Genomic DNA, 24,564 nt, shown 5'->3' with positions numbered 1-24,564 from the left:
AATCTACGTTACGAGTACAAGTGTGCCAGATTGTAATTATCTCCGTGATTAAAGTATTATTTGGAAAATCTGATATTATCAATTATTACAAATACTAAAGATTGGATTTGGGTTTAGGGATTCTAGTAGCTTCTACAGCAGACAAATGAACAAAAACTACGAGTCTATAAGAAATCAGAAAGATTTAAGATTTATATCTTTACTAAGAGGTAATTTGTTTGGACATTGGCACCTTATGGCTTCATGGGGTCCAGGTAAATTTGAATTAGGGGACCCCATGTACAACTTTGACTTCGAACATTTTTCAAAAATATTTACTTATAAAAGATTGGTTCGAGGTTGGTGGGGCGTCAAGGCATTTTCCCCTTTTGTTCATAGGATAATGCACCACTATCATGAGAGCTGTGTAATAGAATACACAGTTCTGGAATTGGTGAATACATATAATTATGAGTACGGTAAGAAAGCCAAATATATTTTGCTTAAGTGAAGTTCATACAATCAACTAAGTGTATATATTGAGAACCCGAAATCGATTCCTGATTACGATTGCCTTTAATAAGTGTAATTGTTATCTCTTTAGTTACAGTGATTAACTTCATTGCAGGTCGAACCCACAACAATGGGTAAAATTATGCTGGCTTTGATGAAGCTAAATACTTAATCATTCAGTCCAATGCTTTCAATAATGAGTCAAATTTTAAACACGTAAAATTACTTTTTTTTTCTTTCTTTCTTTCCTTTTTGCTGTTATTGTGCAAATTATTATATTAGTCATCACTTGAAGTAACAAGTTTAAAATTAAAAATGTAAAAAGTCATTAAACTAATTTCAATTTATCTTTTAGCTAAGTATACGGCGAGTGAAGTCCGTCTTAAATGGATGGGAGATAAGAATAGCCCTTACAAATATCTTGGTAAAGGTGTACAAGTCAGAAATGTAAACCTGTTAACGTACGAGATGGATGAAATCAAAACTAAGACGTTTCAAACTGTATGGTTGAGAGGTATTGCTCATAATACTTATTTTTTGATTCTTTATACCAATTTCCAATAACTTGCACGCCCATCAATCGCCGAGTGAACAAAAACCACTAACCCAGTATAGTCAGTCGTGGATTCGCGCCTTGGCAACGGATTTTATGGCAACATGCAGTTTCCCAGGTTTTCTTTACGTATGCCACGTAGGGTTTCCTAGGTTTTCTGTACGTATCTAACAACTAAATAGGACCAGAGCGCCCAGGTTGTGCGTTGTCTAAATCTAATCCAATGTTTATAAATTTAACTTAAAATATACAGGGCTTCTTTACTTTTAAATATAAAACTGATTTTATTTTTTTCTTTGCATTTCATGTTCTTCATATAGAAATTTTAAATTATTCTGTATTCTGCAATACTCAAAAATACGAAAATCCAACTTCAGAAACATCTAAGACTGTATATTGTAAGAATATAACAATTAAGGAAACAGAATAATCGCGTTTTAAGTTAATAGAAAGTAAACCTTTGCCCATACAAAAAAAATTATATAAAATACAGTTTTATCGAACTGATTCGATAGAAATATATTTTATATTCTATTCGGAATAATGGATTTTTATTTATTAATCTGATATTATATCAATGATCAGTATTAAGGTGACTTAGTGGACCGATTCTTTATCCGAGGCCTATTGCACTCCGGAAGCTCTTGTGGACTCTATGCATTCAATATTCATGAGTCTCGAGGAGTTTTCTCGGTTTTTTTCTTGTGTCTAACACCTAGATAAAGCCAGTTTTACAAGAAAAAGTTCTCCTGGGAGACGTTTTCCTTCTATTGCGTTGCCATATCCCACAAGTTGAATTTAAGTTCTTGCGTCTAGCTCCTGGCATGCTGCAAAATGACGACAATTTGACGTCATTTTGCAGCACACCTTAACTTAAATCAGAGTTTCGACCAAACCCTGTATAAAACAGTACTTACTTTACAAGAATTTAATTTATTTTTCGTATGGCAATAATTATAAAGATGAAGTCCGTCACGTTATGGGAATTACACAGCTGCGTATTTTGCGTGATGCTTAATTCGACCCTGCCACGCGCACATTAATTGACATCAAGATCTTCACTGTTGGTATCTAGTAGCCGTTTAAAGCTTAAAACTACATATTTTAATCAAAACCCTATATTTTAATCAAATATTCCTTTGCGTGCTGCTCTCAATTTTCAAGTAACTTATTATTGCTTCCTGTTAGACTATAAGAGAAAAACACCAGAAAAAAGTCATTTCTAAAGTCTCAGTTTAAACATGAATTATTCAATTAAATTAAAAATTTGTCTTGTAATGCTTAATTCGTGATTTTCTTTACAATTATTCCAGACAATATCTCTACAATAAGCGCCGAATTTACATTTAAGCGACGTTTGACCGGTAACATGATGAATGTCTACATTCCAAGTTCATTAGTGGTCATGCTGTCATGGCTGTCATTTTGGATCGACGTCCACGCAACACCCGCACGCATTACTTTGGGTGTGACTTCAATCCTGACTTTAGTCACTCACTTGGTGCAGTCCAGAAGCTTCGTGCCTCCTGTCGATTATTTGAAGGCTCTGGATATTTGGTTTATATTCTGCATCGTTCTGATATTTTTTTCTTTACTAGAATACGCTTTTGCTTACCAATCCGTCATCAAAATAAAAGAGGTATATTCAAAACGGTTTATTATTTATATATATATAATTTCATAAATATTAAAAAATTAAATACTTTTGAATTTTTATTTATTTATTTTTTCTGTTAGGAGAAAAAAACCCAAATTGAAACGATAAATTCAGACTCGAAAAAACAAAAGATCTCGGAAATGATTAAAGGATGGATGTCGCAGTTGAAGGATATAAGAAACACTCTGATTGGATCAAAACACATAAATCCTTACGATAAAGTGTCCAGATACATATTTCCTTTTGTATTTTTCAATTTCACTAGCTTCTATTGGTTATATTATCTGGGCTACAGGTACCTAAATTAAAAACATCACTTGTAAATTTTGGTGTTTATAATATTTTAAGGAATTAAGCTTTATTTATTATTAAAATTCATGCTTGAATGATCCTGTACACATGCTAAATGCTTCAATCACAATTTTTAAAATGCCTAATACTTGTGGGCATCATTTAACTCCACACATTTAAAACAAGTTTGAAATACAGTGATGCCTTATACTATACTTCGGATTCCAAATGTTCGAAATACGAATCAATTTACCCCTACTAAAAATAAGAAATACAATAAGAAGTAAAATAAAGACTTGCAATTTGATATTCTTGCAAATGCTTTTTAAGAATATTAATCCACTACAAGCTTGCTTACAATAAGAAAAACGTACGCATTGAGTCGATACAACAGGCCCACTATTAAATGATTATATAAATAAAGCTCTATAGCTGAGAATTTACCAATCTTGGATACCAACCTAGGAATCACTTCCTGGATGTAAGTGAAAAAATTCTGTCATAGCCGCCAAATGTAATTTTAAAATCGATAATTTTCTTCTGTTGTAAACAAGACCAAAGTCAATAAAAGCTGCTAATTTTAACTATTTTTGTGTGCTTTTCAATTTTTTATACATTTCTGAAGGTCTAATATTCGGTAACACTAATTTAATCCATACACCTATCGACTTAGTGTAACTGTAAATTAATAATTAAAACTCATTGATTATGCAGCAATCCTTGAAAATTGTGAGACCTTTAACTATTTTCAATTTGTGGGTGCTCGGCGATTCCCATTTTCATGAAAGAGAGGCATGAATTAAATAAGATTGGGAGTAATGGAATGAAAGATGACGTAGGTATATTTTAAGATTGATCTGCACAAAAATTTAGCAATTTTTAGAGGAAGTAGGCCTTTAAATTGACGGAATATAAAATAAATAAATAGTCAAAACGAATTTCCCAGCCATTTTAAAAAATTCAGAGAGAATTAATGAATTCGATTTTCAATACAAAACTACAGCGAAGATTCCACACTAACATACAAAACTGCAACGAACATCTATAAACAGTGAAATTCTTAAGCAATCTACATATAAATAATTCATTTAATTTACTTCTATCGTGCATGTAGTCTAATTTCTAAGCATTACAATGTGACGGTCAGATGATGAGGGACGAAGTCCTTCATATCCGGATGGATCATCCTCCGAAAATTCAACCCTTCCAGATTCTATCTGGGGTCCTTAATTAAAGCGGTAAGCTGCCACCTCAACTGCTCAGCCATTCTACTGTCATATCCATCATGTATTGTATAAATTATTACTTTCACATCAAAGACAATAAACAATATCTATTCAATAAAACAAAGTGACTTACGTGATTTGATTTTCCTCATTGCATAATTACAATAAATTAATTTACTAAGTTTTATTTATTATTTAAAGACTTAAGAGATTTACTAATAAATTTAAATTTCGAAAATCCATAAATAATATGACCGAATAGAAATATAAGTTGGTTTTTAACTTCACAAAGGGGAATTAAGTGCATAAACATGCGATCGATCTACACAGTGACCTCAAAGGTTGTTGTCCAGGTAACGGTAACTTTTCTCAACGCGCATCTGACGTGCTACCTGTATTAAAAATCAAACATTAACTGAATTCTTAATATTGAATATAACGCTATGGCATATTTGCGGGTGTTTAGGCAATGAGACATGGGCAATCTGACAGGGAAGAGTGACTCCCGGAAAGCCTCTTATGAAAAACTGACCCCTATTTAAAAGTTACTACTAAGAAAACCCGGAAAACTCCACCTGGCCAGGCGCGAACTGCCAGTGTTCGGTGATTTTATCAACTTGGCCACTGGTGGACTACTTATGGAGGTGATGTGGGTATTGTATTCCTAACAGGAGGCTTTAGGAATAAATTTTAAACTAAGAAATTCGTCTTGAACAACAAATCTAAACATACGTTTTAATAAATAATTCAATATCAATAAATTAATGACGCTCAGTTATCAATAGCCTACTTATACTTCGTGACTGTGGATTGTAATAGAAGGTAGGTCATCAAGTTTGTTCCAGAAATTTTCTTCTAGATGTATCGGGAACATTCTAGAACATTAGTCTGGCGGGTATATATATATATATATATATATAATAAGGGACGATCATTTCTCGGCAGCGAGGGAATATGGAATAATCATCCTCCCTTAGAGCATAATCTTAGTTAGGCTATCTCTTGTAATGACCCGAAAAGTCCACACCAACCATCACATTCTAGATCAGCGATGTCAAATCTTTTCTCAAAAGTAGATTAAAATTGAATTCTAAATTTATTAATTCTAAGTTGTGTGTTGCAGAAGAAACTCTGATTCTATTTGTGTATGTGACATTTTTCGATGCTATATTTAAAAATCTGCAAAAATACAATTATTGCAGGAGTAAAATTATAATAAAATCGTTCTGTTCAAAAGTGGCACTATTACTTAAATGGCGCCTACATAATATAGGTCTATATGGCGCAATATTTCTAAATTCCCCACCAGCTTTAACCAAAACCGCCTTAGCCCAATACTACTAGTGTGAATTCATTAAAATTATTTTAATAGTAAAACGTGCAAATATTTATTGTGGCATCGACACAGTTCCGGGCTGTAATTTTTAATCATATTTTTCATTTATTTCATATAAAATATTTGCTCCCCATCTCAAATTAGTAGTAGCTTGTCTCTGTACATCATACTTTTCCTGTTAGTATCAGAGTTGTGCCAGTCATCTATCTAACTCCTTTCTAGAAAAATTTTTGATTTGAATAATAAATGGAAAGTGGAATTCATGATTTGATGATTATATGATTGATGATTGATTGCCACTAGGTTTAATTTGAATAATAAATTGGAAACTGCCACGTAGTGACAAATTCCAAATTTATTATTCTAATCAATTAGCTTTTTTACATTTATTCTAATTAAAGCATATTCGTTTAATTTCTTTAAATATCATTATTTGAAGTCTAAAGTTTTGGCACCCATAAAAATCTCTATAGCTAAGTAGTAAGTATTTTACTAAATGGCGCGCGTGGTCAAAAACATACGTCTTCCCCAGCATAGGTCTTCAATTTGAAAATTGCAACCCAATAATCCAACAAACTGCATTTTTAGCATTCGAAATAACAGCATTATCATTATCGATTGTTGTTTTCCTCGTTGGAAAGCAAAATGTTGCGCGCCCACAAGTAATTTAAATATTAATAACAAGTCGCATTCGTTGCAACGTTGAGTACAATTACCTTGTTATACCAAATTAGCATTATTAATTTAGAGATATTAGTTGCATTTTCTACTTCAGAGATTAAAAAAGGGTATTGAAGAGATTTAAAAGGTCACCACCTCTGGCAGATATCCTAGTGTTGAAGTGCCTCTTCCATAAATTTAATCCGTAAAAATTACAGCGAACTCATATAGAAATCGAAGAAAACTTCAAAGATCCGTCCTAATAATTCACTATCCCATTTTCCAGCTGCAATAATTTACTTTTTGGCATTCAATATCTTATTTTATATAAGACCCCGACCGGAAATGCACTACATCTCTGAGTCATTGCGAATTTTTATTTTGTGCAATAATCAATAACGTGTTCATTAAATCAATCTCAACACATCATAACAATATCTGCAAGGTTTAGATCGCTTGTTATTTATGGAAATACTCGAAAATACAAAAGCAAAAATGTCCGGTAACCTGGTATTTTCGGTAATCCGGCACCACTCTATTTCCTTAGATAGCGGATTAACAAACTTCTGCTTCACATAAAATCAATTTAAAAATGAAAAACATAGTTTTTAATGTCCACATTTTTTCAGACATGCTCTTCGTCGATAAATTCTCGTAGTTTCATAGATTTTAATATAAAATCTGATGAAATGTAATTAATTTAAACTTTTAATTAAAAATTAACAATTAAGATTAATTTATTCCTATTAATTCGTGTGATTTAAACAGTGAAAACAATTCAGTTGTAAAAGCAGGAAATTATATTTTAGCATCTATAAAATTTTTAAACTAGATTGCGTGTATATAAAAATCGATTAATCTAACGATAATATTTTTACTACTTATCCAATTATATTTGATAAACTACAGCAGTGTTTTATTGCCTTTACCTTGGCATCGCACAATGATATTACTCCCCTTTGTCTCGTTCACTTCCCTCGTAATTAAGTGCTCGTGGTAAGTTGCATATTCCTTTAACAAGTAATTTACATAAATATATGCTAGATTTAAAAAGTTTAACTAATTACAGTTAATTTGCGTTATATCCATGCTACTTTTCTAAAGCAATATCTCGATTGCCTGAATGGCAGGTTATATAATTATTTAATCTATCTGACAATTAATTAATTGAAAGTTTTGCAAATTTCCCAAGATATTTTAGTAAATTTCCTGAAAGATTTGGGAATTTATCAATTAACTTTGCTCATTACTGTAGAAGAGATTGATCTCCTATGTTTATATGTAATGTTAATAATGAGATGGGCACGATTATCTTCACCCAATTTGAAGATTAATAGCACCTGTGCCTTTTGTTAAAAACTTCTGAAATTCTGCAGGGAAGTTTACTTATTAGGAGCATTGATGCTATTAAACGGTGGTTAAACATCGAGGGGTGTGGGTGATAGAGGGTTGTCATGTGTTATATCTCGAATGAGGTCAGACTTAATGAAGACTTTATTCGTTATTAGAATTTACAATTTTTTATAAAACTCATTTCTACTCTCAAAATTAACTCTGGTGCCATTTTATAATAAAAATTAATAATATGAAACAAATTAACAGTAAAATCTATAGTACAGTAACAGGTGGCGCCACACAATTTTAACGTTTTGCCGGATAAGTTAATCAACCCGTTGTTGGAGTTTTTTTTATAATTCCCTTCCTAAAATTTATAGATTGCACCATACAATTGTAATAATGTTTTTAAATCAATTAATTTTATAGACTAATTTTAAATATTTTTAGGAAATAAAATATTATACACTGCATAAGACACTATAGTAGCGAAGGCGCTGTTAGCATTAACTGTAATGATATAAATCTAGAAATAATATTGTTAAAACATAAAATTTTACTACCTTTTTTACTATTTAATATATATATTTTTTCTTTTTTAAAGTGAAACAGAAAGTATGAAAGTTATTCCTGATGATTACAATCCCGACGCTCCGCCAATGATAAATAGTGAGTTCAACATATTGAAAGTTTATTACCAAAAATTATTAATAATTAAATAAAATTTCATTATTAAAATTACGAATCATTAAACGAACCTCCCAATAACGACCACCTCTAAACGGCGGCCATTTTTTAGAACGTTTCTCTTTGAAATAATAAAACCAGCAATTATATTCATTGTGGCGTCGTCACAACGCCCTGTCGCAATTTTTAATTATTTTTAAATTTAAAAATCAAAATCACGTTACTTCCGGTCCAGACCAGAAATTCGTATATAATTAAGGTTTCCTTATCTGTTTTCGATTTTAGCAGTGTCTTGCCCCTGTACATCATTCTTCTCCGGATAGCAATCGAGTCATGCCGATCATCTTGCTAATTCCGTTCTGGAGAAAACTTTGAATTGGAATCACGTGACTTCCGATCCAGGCTGGAAGTTCGAACACATATATTCTGGACCTCAGTTCATAAGATTTTCATATCTGGTCTTGATTTTAATCTATCACAAACTGCGCTCTCAAGATTAACAAAGGAAAGAGAGACAGCCCTTCGCTGGTGGTCCTACCACCAACCCTTGAGTACTGCGTGAGCGTACCACGAATTCAGTTCTACACCACTTTCTACTAAACCTTATGCACCATACCCATAAAGGTCATCCTAGTAGTTAAAGTGCTGTATACTGTTAGGTACAGTATGATTATACCGCCCCAGATACTGAGCGCTATGCCCTCCTTATATAGTAGTGGGTTAAGATTGCAGCAAGACGTTTATGAACAACGCTGCTGCTACCAGATGTGCTTTCTCCGAGCAGGAAGAGACACCCTAAAACCCTAATACTTAGTTAAAACCAATATAAATAAAACCTATATACCTATATACAAGTAAAAGAATATACAGTATATATAATATATATACTGTATATTTTTTTAGCGAAAAGATTTTAAAATCTTGTATATATAAAACCCTTATAACTAAGTTAAAACCATGTAAATCTAAAAAACAATATACCATAAAAACCAGTGTGCCCAGACCTACATCATAAAAACCTATACAAAACCCATATAAAACCATATATGTATAACAATATATAAAACCCCTATAAAACCCTATATGTATAACTATATATAAACCCATATACCTACATATTTATAAACCTTAAAATATCATACAATGAGGTATAGTAAAGCCTCATAAACATATCCAACTTAACCAAGTTAAACACCGGGACTTTACATCATACTATTATATATACAATATATCAATATATTACTAAGCACCATAAAACCATAAAAGCAATATTAAAAAATCCTGGTTTATACATCAACCCTTAAAATCATTCAATGTACTAACATTCCCTTTAAAATTTTGTATGCATCATTGTATGTATTTGTATATATTCTTAGTGCGCACCAAGTTGGTTCAAACCTCACCAAATGCTACACTATGAGAGGAGTCTATATTTAATTAATATACTCTTTAACTACTCCAATTCATTATAAAATATAGTACAATCCAACATAAAATGTTAGAGGGTCCACACTCGCAAAGGTATATAATCAAGTAGAACGACAAGTTAACTTTTAAAGTCGCCATGCTACCCAATATTTGCGAAGAGTAATAATTAGGTTGTACCCAATTTGCCTTCAACCTCTTATTTATATCAGGAAAGAACCTATATGTTATTCTCTTTTTGGTACATCTGTTTCACCGGTCTTGCAACATGCCATTGACCTTTTCAGACACCTCTATTTTCTTTGTCTTGGCTAATTTACTTGTGCCATCAACACCACTCCATAATACCTTAAAATCATGCTTTTTCTTATACGTGCATTACAATACCACTTATCTAATTTCAAGTCAATAGGTAAAAGCCCACTTATTACCTGTAGGGCTACCATAGAAGTAGTACTATAAGCCTTTGTTAATATTAATAGGACCATCCGTTGGACCCTTTCTAATTTTAACTTATGGTAACCTTTTATATGATCATCCATGCTAAAATACCATATGTTAAAACACTTAAAAATAAATTCTTATATAAAATACAGAGTCGTGAAACTGGAGCCTCAAAGTTGGCAAACGTATATGTGCGCCAAAACTAAAGATGACCCTTGGAGTCACCATTAGTTTTGGCACATACATACCTTTGCCAACATTCTACCCTTAATACCTTTATCCTGCTTTTATATACCTTCGTATTATTTAGGTACACACTTTTTAAGTACTCAGACCTCGAATTATCCGAGAACCTTTGATACACCCTTCTACTCTTATTCATCTGCCTCTTTAGGCTATCCAGCTCATTACACCACCACTTAGAAACTATGCGCCTCCTTTCTTTTTTAGGAATGTCACTTACCATAGCATTCCGGATACTACACTGTATATCGGTGCAGTACCGGATAACATCATATTCGTTCTCCAATACATCAAAGCTTTTTAGAGATAAATTTTGAACAGAGAAGAGAGGCGAGAGTGGGAACAGGAAACAGACAGGTGAGAGTGGAAAACAGTGAAAACACAGGCCAGAGTGGGAAAGAGTGGAAACAGGAAACAGAGGCAGGTGAAAGTGGGAATTTATAGGTCTACAATTTAAAAATTTCAACCCAATAACATTCAAAAGCCAATTTCCTATCTTCTGTCAGTGGCCGTTGTTCGGAGGTTTGACTATATATGACTGAATTAATATAACTAATAAATTAAAATATACTTCACAAATTTTATTGTAAGTTTTTTTCCTGACAATCAGTTATTTATGCAAATTAAATTAAATTTTTATTATTTTTATATAATATTTTTGAAACACGTGTGTATATTTCTTCAAAATTTTAAGCATTTAGAATAATTTTGTTCTATTTTAATTATTTATTTACTCTCTTTTATAAAACTATTTGTTTAGTTTTGTATATTCTAAATTACCCATGGTAACAAATCCATTATTTATCATTATAAAAATAAATTATTCTATCTTATGAAATAAGATTGTTATTATGGAATATTAAAATAACATATTATTATTATTATTCTAATAACTTACAATTATAATATTTTAAAAGTTTTCTGTTTTAAAATAACTATTAAAATAAATCTATATTATATAAAAACAATTTTACGTTTATTAAATTGATTTTAATTTAATAAATAAATAAAATGCCATAAAATAAGGGAAAATAAACACTGAAACTGTTCCATAAAATTTGTTTTAAAAATTATTTAAATTTTTTAGATTTATTTATATTTTTTTCAGATTTGCCTACATCGCTTTATATTTCGTTTGAGATACTTGAAATCGATAAAATACATGAAGCAACTATGGTGAGTCCAAATACTAAGTTTACAGCAAATAAATGAAACAATGCTTATAAAAAATTCAACAACGAATTGCTTAACTTTCCTAGCAACATTTGGTGGCGTCATCTGTTATCATATTTTATTAAATCAACTTTTTATATTTTAAACCAGGCCTGGCCAACCCAAATTGTTTCGCGGGCCACTTTGATCACGCGTAATATTACGGTGGGCGACAATTTAGGCAAACATGCTTTTAAAAAAGTAAAACAAATACAAAATGAATAAGATTTTACTGTTACACCAAGAGTTCGTACTCGCACTTGTGCATTATAACAATGACACATGCAAATTTTCATTTATTTAATTGTTTTGGTATAAACATAACGGGAAACAAAAGTTTTAATAGATATATAATATCGCTTAGAGGACCACACAATTTAACGTGACGGGCCGCGGGTTGGCCAGGCCTGTTTTAAACTATTATAAAATGGCAGGACGCTTAATTTTCAGGGTGGGGATGGGTTTTATTTTTAAAAAAATTATAGGCGCTAATAACGAGTAAAATCGTCATTAAGTCCGACCTAGTGAAGATACATACTATCTCCATTATCTTCCCATCCTTTCGACATTTAATCGCCAAAATTTAATAGCATCATGCTCCTCGAATGCAAGCCACCATTTGCCATGGTGGCTTGCATATGAGGGACATGATGCTAGTAAATTTTAGGGATTAAAGGTCGACGGGGTTCAGGGATCGAATCAAGCAACCCCATAGGAATTTTTCCGGGAGTGGTGTGTCTGGTTTCATTTATTTATATACGGCCTGGGAATACCTCCCTGGATGACTTTCTAAGGAAAACTGGTCCCCATTTAGATGTTACAAACGTGAAGAAACCCAGAAAATTCCACGTGGCCGGACAGTTGGCCAGACGGAAACCCACGACCCAAATGCGAGTTTTTAGTGGTTTTATGCATTCGGCCACTGGTGAGCTTGGTTTGTCCCGAATATATCGGACCGAGATCATTCGGCCGTCGTATTGTAGGCCTGGCCAAAAACACGATGGGCATGGAAAAAAGTCATCTTAGTTCCCATAAGGCGAAAAGAGTAATATTTTATTTTATTACACAGTTATTAATATTGCACAAACAATATTTTAACAGATTATTAATTTTCTTTGATAATTTTCAAACTTTTCTAACGTGTTAAGAAGCGAAATTCTGAAGTATTGATTAGAATAATCAAAAAATTCAATTTCTTTTTAGGATTTCCGCCTGCTCTTGCTATTAGTAGTAGTTTGGAAGGATCCGAGATTAAATTTAAAACATTTAGTTTCTCATCGTAGTAGGATTTTCCCTAGTGATTTACTAGGGAAAATCTGGATACCGAAATTTGGATATCCTAATACGAAAATGATAGAAAAAATTCATAAATCTTCTCATATATCTTGGGTTAAAATACTTCCTGACGAATCGCTAATCGGATTTTTAAGGTATTCAAAATCTAGATAAAATGTTAAATTTTAAAATATTTCTTTTCAATCGAATTTTAATTTTAGTACATTTTTCAAGCTACGAATTTTTGATTTCAGATTGAATTTTTTAGTGGACTGCCCAATGAATTTGCGTGATTATCCCATAGATGTTCAACAATGTCAATTTTTTTTTTGTAGTAAGTAATTCATAATTGTTTTTGAATGATGTAGAAATATAATTCGTTAATTGGCTATTTCATTTATTAAAATTAAGGTATCCCCTTCTATTTCACCAATCCAGTTATTCCAATTATATATATACATATAAGAGTAGAACTTCCGAAGCGATTAATGCGTAAGACTTGCCTAATATTATTCTATGGGACCCGGGATTGAATTCGGATTATTCGAAAAATCCCAGGAATTTTTCGGGGCTGGTTCGTCTGGATGTCGCTCCACCCCACCACAGGGGCTGGTTCGTCTGGATGTCACCTCCACCCCACCCATTATAGGTTCAGGCCCTCTGTTGTGGGCCTGAACCTATAATGGGTTTTTTGCTAAAAAAGCCCATAAGAACTTGTATATTGTCTGCTGTATCCGAAATGCTATGCAAGATCTCCAAGATCCTACCAGCAATCAGTCCAGAAACTCAGATTTTTCTTTTGCAGAAATTGCAATTTAATTTCTAAAACTTTCATTTATAGTTCTACATTCAGCTTCGAGTTGCTATTTAAGATAGTCACGCACTCTATTGAAAATAGCCTACCACTGGACTTTACATACCATTTTTTATATCAATCGCTTTTTTATATCATTTACTGTTGAAGCATATTATACATAAGATTCTGATTTTTGTCAATTTCGACCAAAGAAAAAGAAAGTAAGCAATTATATTGTTAAAATCGTACTTTTATGTAATAAAATGGGCAAAATACGCTTACTATGAATTATTATTCTTGTTGACTTCTCTAGTAGATAACATTAAATAAGCTGTTATGTTGATACTTCTTGTGCCTAGTAGGATCTTATGAACAAAAAAAAAAATTCAACGATGACTTGACTAATTTGACTAAGACACATTAGCACAAAGGTAAAATTGGCCATCTGTTATGAGATATTATTAAAAATAACTTTTACATTATTAAACGGAATAGATGACAACACATGCACTACATACGTGCCCCGGGTATTATTTTTTTACTATTTTTGGATTCAGAGAGTCTCAAAACGTTGAAATTTCAAAAAATCGGAGGGTCAAGAATGACACGATTACAATATTATGTTTTAACAGCCAAAAAAATAACGCAGGAAAGTAACGAGAATTCAATGTCACGTAGCAAATTTGAAATTGGGGACAAGTTCAACAGGCAAGTAGCAACAGCAAACGAAAAATGTTCTTTCATGCATACCAATTGGTTACTTTGAAGAACTGCAAATGCAACTGAAGTATGCAATTACAATTCATCATTCTGAACGTCAATAACCTGATAATGTAATGTAAGACTTGATCATTTGTTCACGATTTTAGAAAAAAAAAAAAAAAACTAAAATCTTACCTTTTTAATTTCGTCAAAATTATCATAATAATGAAGCCTTCAGACAATTATCCCACTTTGTAAGGATAGGAAGTAGTGAAAGGGTTCTCCAGAAAGTCTTACTTTAGGCAGCTGTATACCTTATCCTCTTGGCCTAAGAAATAACTGCATTCACTGCATAAATGAACTTCTAACTTTACCAGACTTGCCCTGCACTGCATCTTGTTGCAGTGCTTGGCAAGTCTGGTGAAGTATAACACATTAAAATTGAAAATATTTACAAGAAACTACTTCTGTTAAAAACAGTAGAACTATGTGTTCTTGTCCTGTATTTGATCGTAGAATTCCTAAACTATATACAATTGCCAAGACACTTATTACCAGGGCACACTCAGGATTGAATCTTGGAAGGAGCCGAGTTCGACAGATAAAAACATTTTTAATGAGAATAAAATAAAATTTCTACCTTATGTTACCACTAATCTATAAATAGTACAGAAATAGAAAACATGACACAATATAAACTTTAAAAAAACATGAATTTTTTAATTGGGAATTAGGAAATGGTTTCTGGAAAATTTTCTAGTGTTTGTTTTCTTTGTTTGGAGAGCGTCGGACCCTTGGTTCCACTCTGGGCGTGTCAGCGCTTATTATAGTCGTGATATAAAGCAGTATGTGGAATGTATTTACTCAGTCCGTAAAATTATTCACACAATTTAACGTAGGTTATTATATTTATTTATTTTTTAATGTTTACATCTACATGCAAATATTCTAAAGGCGTTTACACTTTTGCATAATTATTTTTTTTAATGTGATGATAATTTTAGCTTGTCAAAATACTTGCAATGAAAAGTAATATTTTCTATATTATAAAATAAATTTCTATTTATTGTAGGTATTGTTGATGATAAAAAAGTCATTTTAAGATGGATGGGAGAAGCAAATAGTCCTTACAGATATTTTAGTAAAAGCATAAATATCAGACATGTGAATTTGTTAACATACGAAATGGGTGAAGTTAAAGATAAGAAGATGACGCAAGTATGGTTGAAAAGTATGTTTATTATAATTTATATATATATATATATATAATTATAAGGTTGAGCAGGTAAGGAGACAGCCTGCCACTCTGATAGATCCGAAATCGATTCCTAGGTCAAAAGCTCTAGAAATTTTTCGAAACGTGGTTCTTTCGAAATTTGAATTTTTTAAAAATCTGGCAAAGGATTTTGCTCTACTTGCTCGGCACTGTAACCGGTGGTTAAGGATGGTCCTTAGCTTCCTGTTCCAGTTAAATTTTAGGGTGTACTATAGATTACTCCCTATGGAATTTCGGGACTTTGAGTATATATCTGAACTCAGGCGACCGAAACGAGTTCAACGGTACCCTACTTTTGGACCTGAGACCAAAAATAAGAAAGTTATCATATTTACGATTTCTTGCCTTTAACACGTATTCTACGCCATTTTAGAGTTTTCCACTAGGTGGCGTTCGACTGTTCGTGCTCCCAACGGACTCCTCCTGGAGGGTAGCCGCCGAGTGTTTAACGTACTAGTTATTGATTAACGTTAGTTCTTGAAGGAAAAAAAAGGAAACGTAAAGCGCCACCTAGCGGAAAACTCTAAAATGGCGTAGAATACGTGTGAAAGGCAAGAAATCGTAAATATGATAACTTTCTTATTTTTTGGTCTCTGATCCAAAAGTAGGGTATCGTTGAACTCGTCTTGGTCCCGAGTTCAGATATATACTGAAGTCTCAAAATCCCATAGGGAGTAATCTATAGAATATCCAAATTTTATAATTGAATACTATACTAGGATATAAAATTTAAATACTACATAGCTTAAAAGGAGTAATTTAATTGGATTACGATAAAAATCTGCATTTGAAAAATTTTACAATTTAAGAAAACACTAATATTGGTTGAAATTTTTAAAAAATTGTATGTGGCGCCATCTGTTACGAGAAATTACTAAAAAAATAACTTCCTTATTAATTATTATAAGATGGCAAAAAGGCTTAATTTTGAAGGTAGGGTGAGTTTTTCACTATATTGTAAAATTTTCATTGTCCTACCGAATTCGAGATATGACACGTGACCTCCTCTATTCCCACCCCCTTGAGTTCCTTACTAAAAACTTTAATAGCATTAATTTGCCTTTTATGCAGGTTGCTGTGCCAAACAGCTTTTCTTAATCTTTTCCCTACCTTGAGATACTAAAGGAAGTAGACACAAGCATGCACACACCACCACTCATGCATGCACACAAATACATACACTTGCATAATATAATGGGAATTTTCGTTGTTTTTCTGTTTGTTTATTTATTTATTCGGGATCTCAAAACGTCAAGATTTTCAAAAAACCTCAGAATTTCAAATCTCACACGATTACAATACTTTCCGTGTTATGTTGTAGCGGCCTAGAAAGTAAAACTTACTCCCGAAGGAACTCTTCCTTAACTGATTGCCCACTTGTTGCGTTGCTCCATCTAGTACGACAGCAGAAACAACAACAACAATCTAAGAGGTTGGTTAAATTGCACTTTTTTTGTAAAAAGAAAAAAAAAAGTAAAAGAGACACTGGTCTTTCCGGGGTAGCCATTCACAATATTGCATTTCTCTGTCGCCCTGGGAAGATGAATTATTTTTTACATATCTTTTATAGTGCTGGACATTTTTTTTTTCCATTGGATGGTCATCATTTCCCCTATTCGGGGATCAGAGTCACCCTTGTCCCGCTCATGGCACCACAAGGAAGACGTTTACTTTATTTCTCTTTTCATTAAATCTGAAAGTCATTATAACGTACATCAAAAAGTCAATTTACATTCAAACAAAGTTTTAGGCTACTTGCCCTACAGTATTGCGACTCTTGTCGCATTAGATTGGGGTACCACTCGTATCCCTTCCCCACGACAGAAACTTCCGCGTGAAAATATTAACTTCTCGTACAACATCTTTGTGTCGAAGAAGCATATATAATTCCGTCCCGTCTGTGTTTAGTACATCACTTGCCAACAGCCGAAGCTGCATCCTTTCGTGTTCGAACCTAATACAATCTCCTAGGAGATGCTCGATATTGTGAGCCCCATTTTCACATTCGCAAGAGGTATCTTGCCGTTTGCCTATTCTTGTTAGATATTCTCTGGTGTTGCAGTGGTTAGTGAGGAGCTGGGTCATGTAGAAGTTTGGCCTGAGCCACTTTAATTTATTATCCCGTTCATCTATGCTTGGGAGCAGCCAGAAGGTGTTTTGAAGGCCCTTTGCTCCCGTTGCTCCATTCATCTTGCCAGTCATTTATAGTGTTTTGTCTTAAAAGTTTTTTGCTGTAGGATACTGGAATCCGATTGTAGGAAATGCCATCCAGTGTTGTAACTTGTTTCGCCAAAACATCTGCTCTCTCATTGCCTCCATTGCGGCAATGGGCCTTAACCCACTTAAAGTAATCTGGCATATTATGTTCATTGATTAGGGTTTTTGTTTCGAGAGCCAACTGATTTGTATCATCGAACTGCTGCAAAGTTTGTAGAGCAGCTATGCTATCGGTATGTATAGTGATAGAGCCGGTTGGTTGGGCGGAAAGCCCCCATCTCACTGCTTGCAGGATAGCCAACAGTTCGGCCTTGAACACCGAACATCGGTCGTCCAGCCGGAATTGTCCTTGATACATTATAATGTTATCCTGTTCGGCCACGAAGGAAGCCCCAATCCGGCCTTCGACCTTGGAACCATCGGTATATATGTTTGTTTCACTCGTCTCGATCTTCTGCCATTTTAATTTCCTTCCTGCAACTATATTTAGGAAGGTACTTTGCCTTGGGTTTTAACTCGTATTCCGTTCCTTCAAACTGGTCATTAGTGCTGGACATTGTAAAAGATTTGTCCACCAATTGCCCAGTGTATAAAACTACTGGTTAGTGGTCGTGGGTTTGCTCCTCGCCTGGTCAACAGGCTGGCCACGTGAAGTTTTACGAGTTTCCTTCGCGTTTGTAACAGATAAAATCCAGTTTCTCTTAGAAAGTCTTCCGCCCCCTTGGCAGATTGAAAATTATAATTCAGTTTGGTGTTATCAATATCTTAAATATACGTCACAATCTGGAATTAATTATTATTTTGCAAGCTTTTATAGAATACAGTACGGAAACACTAAACTTGGTACTGTCATAGAAGAATGGAAGAGGTGGTAGTAATTCGAAAATAAACTTATAAGATCTGTGGAATTTTATTTCATGTCTAATTTTCTGTTCTTTTTTTTATATTTCCAAGGGAAAGGATATTAACAAGAAGTTGACAATTGTATACAATTACGCTTTTGAGTGCACATGAAATTCAAAATTTATACGACGTTTCACGCCTGAAATAACGACTGCATTCTTCAGTGCAGATTAACCAATCAAATCTTAACGCTCTAAATCTGTTTTTTGAAAAGTTTTAAATACATGTCTATGATTTGACGACTTACTGAGTTATTTTTCAGAATAATATACATTTTTTGTGGCATTCATTCATTTAAATGTAAATACAATGAATTTCTAAGATTTGTGGAGAACTTTCATCACGACGAGCATATTAAATTTGCAGTGAATTCCGAGAGATGTGTTCTTCGAAATCACCCAGGCACATTAACTGGCATCAAGATCCTCATGTTTGTATTTGTAGCTTGATAGTCTTTTATCTTTCCGGTTTCTGTAATTTAGCAAAGAGTTTCTTTGTAATGCTCTCTTTATTCACTTTAATATGTAGCCTATAATTTCTGAATTTCTTTAGCAGAAAATAGACTTCAGCAGAAATCTTTTCCTCAATGTTCACGTTTAGATTAAACTGAAAATTTTCTAATACTACAATTATGATCTTGTCTATAAAATTTCAGGTAACTTCACCGTACTATTTGCCGAATTCACATTTAAGCGACGTCTGACCGGTAACCTGATGAATGTCTACATCCCTAGTTCATTAGTAGTCATGCTGTCATGGCTCTCATTTTGGATCGATGTTCACGCTGCACCCGCACGGGTCACTTTGGGTGTGACTTCCATCCTGACTTTAGTCACTCATTTGGTGCAGTCCAGAAGCTTCGTGCCTCCTGTCGATTATTTGAAGGCTCTAGATATTTGGTTTATATTCTGCATCGTTCTGATATTTTTATCTTTACTGGAATATGCTGTAGCTTACCAATCCGCTATCAAAGCGCGACAGGTAAGTCAAAAAAAGTTTATTATATAATACTCTTATATATGCTAGTGTTGAAAATAGTTAAATAACCAAAAAAACTTATTCTACTGTACATTGCAAATAGGATGGTATTGTTAAATTGATTCCCCATTTAAATATATAAAGTGAACTTCTTGGCACTCTTTTCATTCAAAAATTATTGAAGATATATTAATTTTCTTAATGTAGTTACGTAGGAAGTCACACACAGAGAATAGAATGGAACCTTTTTTATTACACCGAGTATCATATTTTTGTTGAGGGCAAACACTTTGAACATGTATTAAAATAATGTAGCAATTGTTGACTTCATTTTAATTGTTTAATTAAATCCTGACACTCCTTAATTAGCAATGTTAAATAGATGTTTAACGTATTACTTCTTATAAAAATTAATTTGAAATTAATGAAGAGTAAAAGTGATTTTTAGTGTCTTCTTACTTTTTAGCTTTTCTTTTTTAACTAAGCATCCCTCACTAAAACATGCCCTCCTGTCTCCTTTTTATTTTCAAGTAAATCTCAATCTGGTGATGTGCAATTAAAATTTATAATTACCGGTATATTTTGTTTTGTTTAATAGAAATATATCAACTTTCTTCAACAAGTAGCTTGCCTGTTTTCATTTACTCTTAACACCAATTGCAAACTTCAATTGCAAATTGCAAAAATAAATCTTTATGATTTATTTTTGCGTTAGTAAAAAAAAGGCATTTCGAATACTGTTCTATAGCTGTTCTATATAATTACTTTTCATGCACATCCGTGTATTTTCTTGTGTTAAAAAATATACTACAATTAAATATGAAAATATGTCTTCTGTTCTTCGGAAAGCAGCAGCAAAAAATTATAAGAAAAGTGACAAGAAGGAATTAAAGATTGATAAACCAAAAAGAACTTTAATTCGTTGTTCGAAAATTAAGAAGTAAAATATTTAATTAAAAGTTCTGTATTCGCATAATAATATACACCAACCATCTTCATAAAATCCTTCTAAAATTCTAAGAAAATTCGAAATTTGTATTTCGATTGACGTCTCTCATAAATAAGTTATTGGGCTGCAATTTGAAAAACCTGTACATTTATAAACGCGCCCACTATTTTCTGTCTCTCCGTCTGTCCTTCCTTAATCTCGAGTACGGAATTATATTGATAAAAGCCGAGACACGATTTAAAAATATTAGAGACAGAAGGCCCCGATTAACTATATAAGAAATTCCAATATAGAGCGAAATACACATAATTTCAATTCAAACTTTTCCCCTTAGAGGATTTAAGTAATTTCTTCAAATTTGTAAACATTTATGCTGTATTTATTTTGAACTGTATAAAAATTTTTTTTAAATTGTATTTTTAACTTTTTCATTTTTATTATTATTATTTAGCAGAAAAAAGAAACTCAACGTTGTTCGTCAAATACCGATCCGAAGAAAGGAAAGGATCCAGGAAAGATTCAAGGATGGGTGTCTCACTGGAAGGATATAAAGAAAACTTTGATCGATTCAAAACACGTAAATGCATACGATAAAGTGTCCAGATACGTATTTCCTTTTGTATTTATAAATTTTGTAAGCTTCTATTGGATATATTATCTAGCACTCAGGATATGATAAATATGACCGTGAAAGATTAATGAGAATTTCTTCTAAGAATTTTTCAACATTTTAAGGAATTAATCTATGCTAATTCTTTCTAGACACTAAAATTATGCAATTTAATCTAAAAAGATAAAGACACACACGAGCAGCGCCGGATTAAGCCTCTAGCGGGCCCTAGACAAAATTTAAATTGGGGCCCCATTTAAATAAGTTGCTTCTAAACAAATCTTATATAATGTGACATTAGCGTAGTTAGCATGGGTGACACCCGGTGCGGATATCGTGGTGTCACCCCAAGTCACACCGTAGTGTCACCCTTTTTAACTCTTTTATAAAACACTATTCAATTGTAATATCTTCGCACTCGAGCAACTTGAACGCTATATCGAATATGCGATGTCGCGACGTATAAGTTTAGATTTAGAAAATAAATCATAACCATACATCAGTACTACCACGAGAGGCGGCCCTAGGAATATTTCTAGATGGTGCGAGAGATCCCGTGGCGTACATTACTTCTGACGCACGGGTGGCTGTTGACCTTTTTTTTTAGGTAATGGCTAGTCGAGTGGAGCTTAGTAGGAATTGTTAAATACAGCCTTTTCTGTCCTATCGTATTTCTTAAATAATTTTTAACTCGTTTTGAAACAGAGAAATCTTCTGCACTGAAGCCGGGCCCCTCCGAATTACGGGCCCTAGACATTTGTCTACTTTGCCTATTCGATAATCCGGCCCTGCACACGAGTATAGGACCCATCAGTACAATTAATTTCTACCATGAAATGAAATTTCGAGTATACAATGATAAATAAAATACAAAGTTGAAATGAAATTATAAATGCTTTTCGTGAATTGATAGAATTTCGTATATAAAATAATAGAAATAAGACATCAGAGTTCCATCGTTGCATTACTCTAAAGCAAAATAAAGCGTTTTAAGACCGTAACGCTTTGGTTATGCAAGCGATCAATTGGTTATGAATTTTTAAAATCTAAAATAATTCTTAAAAAATTAACAAATTCTATTTTCGAAATTCTGAACCGCACGTTAATAGAAGAATTAAATAGGATTCTAACGCAGAAAACTGTTTCGTTCTGTCTGCTTCTGTTTTTCAGAAGTTTTGATAAAGGATTTTCCCATAGAAAATGCCTTAGACTTTTGCTGGAGATCGCGTGCATAACCTGAGAGGTTGCAATCAGCTTGATAATACAGTAGAGCGTCGATAAGTGAAACGTCGGTAAGTGGAATGGCCGGAAAGTGGAACGATTTTCAGTCGGACTGTGTCGTGCTGAATCGAATGTTTTTGATACTAAATTTACTTCTAAAGTATAATTTTCATGTTTTTTATATTATTTAATATATTTATTTTGTTTGTACAAAATGCAGAAATAATTTTTAACGATACGATAGCCTCGATGATTATTATAAAAATTTTCGTTAGGCTTAAAATCGACGAAAATTCAACACGAAGCGACACGCAACGGAGAAAAATTCAACAGGAAGCGATACGCGACGGAGAAAAATTTGAACATCGGACAGGTTAATGTATTTTTTCGTACAAAGTCGGAAACTGGAACAAATCATTAACTGGAAGGACCCCAGTCCCCAATTGGTTCCACTTATCGACGCTCTACTGTACTTGGAAAATAATTTGCTGTTAAAATCCATTCGAAACTGAAACTGTATCAATATTTAAAACATTCAAGCAACATTGCCATTTGTTTCCATAATATCACAAATGTATTTTACAATAAGTCATACATATTTTGAGGTTAGTTTTGATATATCATCACGAAAATATATAACAGAAATAGAGGCGATAAAGTCGTCAGCACTTCAGCAATACCTAGAGCAGCAGCTCTGCAATCAAATTCAAGCATGTGTCATGGTAAAGTGACTCATCTTATCATGGGGCAGAGTTCACAGGGGTTCTCCCTCGAATTTTGTCCCATTAACATGAGTTAGATTAAATTCATCTATAAACAGAAAATATAGTTTTTAGGTTGTTTCAATTTTGATCTGTGTTCATTGTACAAAACTGATTTTTACAACATTGTGGATTAGATTTTACTAATTAGATTTTAGACTCTAATTAGACTTTACTGCTTTCATCAACAGAATGTTGATGAAAGCAGTAAAATCTAATTAGAGTCAAAGGGAATTTGTCTGCATCCGACCAGAAAGACAAGAAATCAAGGATAAAGAGATTTGTAAAGAAAATAAATGTCCTCAAGGATGCAGGCTTATGAAAAGAAAAAGAATTTCTAAGGAGTTTAAGCTGGAAAGAATTAATTCTTCATATACATACAATCATTTAAGAATTTCCATAATGTACAATAAATCTAAAATTATGTATAATTCAATTGAATTGTATAATCCACAATTCATTTCTTTTATTCTGTATTTAATATATTCCCATGTTTGTATTTATAATGTATATATTATAATATTTATGTAATTAATGTAATTAAATTAACATATTTATTCAAATTTTACATTATTATTACTTTTTGCTCTTAAAAATATTTCTGGGCATCCTTTTAATCTCTATTCATTTGTAGAATTTCAAGAACTTTCTTAATAATACAAATATTATTTAAAAATTAAAAGAATTTGATGCATGTTCTTGTCTTAAATTGCTTTTAGTGTTCAATAATTCTCTACTTTAATGATTCATTATAAAATAATAACTAACCTTTTCAAGATAACATGAACTTCTAAAAATGTTTAAGATTGTTTTAAGGTTGCTTTTTGTATTTTGTTTATAATAATACTAAGTTCCATACCACACACTACGCAAGCAGGGCCGTGCGGTAGATTTTCTCAGTATGATGCAAGTCTTCTAAATGCTACTTCTTAAATGCGCTTATGCCACCCTTAAAATGCTGATGATGCGGCTGCCTCTCTGCATCATAGCACGGCACGACCCTGTACACAAATCTAGAAAAATTACGGCTTAACAGCAGCAAATAGGTCTAAATCACATTACAGACAGCAACCATACTAAACACGTCACAGCAGATACAGTACATATACGTAACAGTAGTAAGATCGTTCATTGATATCTTCTATTGTGCTCACAAATTCGTGCAATAAAACCTGCCTATACGGAAAAATTCTTCGGAACGGACCGATTAAAACCTGTTCAAAACGGAAAATAAATTCGGTACCGTACGGCACGTGGTCGAGAACGACTGAACATCGCCAACGTTAGAATATTTACAGTAAAATCTGCGTAAACC

The 24,564-nt window shown here is 32.8% G+C and overlaps 1 protein-coding gene across 2 annotated transcripts; it reads left to right on the top strand.

Moving 5' to 3' along the window:
- Positions 1 to 900: 900 nt before the first annotated feature.
- Positions 901 to 21,460, top strand: LOC136975265 (glycine receptor subunit alpha-2-like). Of its 2 annotated transcripts, none has more exons than XM_067270298.1 (8): positions 901 to 1,006; positions 8,155 to 8,219; positions 11,458 to 11,525; positions 12,765 to 12,991; positions 13,091 to 13,170; positions 15,407 to 15,565; positions 19,386 to 19,711; positions 21,109 to 21,460. In XM_067270298.1, exons 1-8 carry the CDS (start codon positions 996 to 998, stop codon positions 21,331 to 21,333), a joined length of 1,161 nt encoding a protein of 386 aa, XP_067126399.1. In that variant the 5' UTR covers positions 901 to 995; the 3' UTR covers positions 21,334 to 21,460. The 2 variants fall into 2 exon arrangements, with proteins under 2 accessions (XP_067126399.1, XP_067126400.1); XM_067270299.1 differs by lacking the exon at positions 901 to 1,006 and adding an exon at positions 7,166 to 7,211.
- The last annotated feature ends 3,104 nt before the right edge of the window (positions 21,461 to 24,564 follow it).

Source organism: Centruroides vittatus, unplaced genomic scaffold, assembly GCF_030686945.1.
Source record: "Centruroides vittatus isolate TY-2023 unplaced genomic scaffold, ASM3068694v2 contig_367, whole genome shotgun sequence".
Classification (NCBI taxonomy): domain Eukaryota; kingdom Metazoa; phylum Arthropoda; class Arachnida; order Scorpiones; family Buthidae; genus Centruroides; species Centruroides vittatus.
The sequence above is the reverse complement of the archived record's forward strand: the minus strand, read 5'-3'. Positions and strand labels throughout refer to the sequence as shown.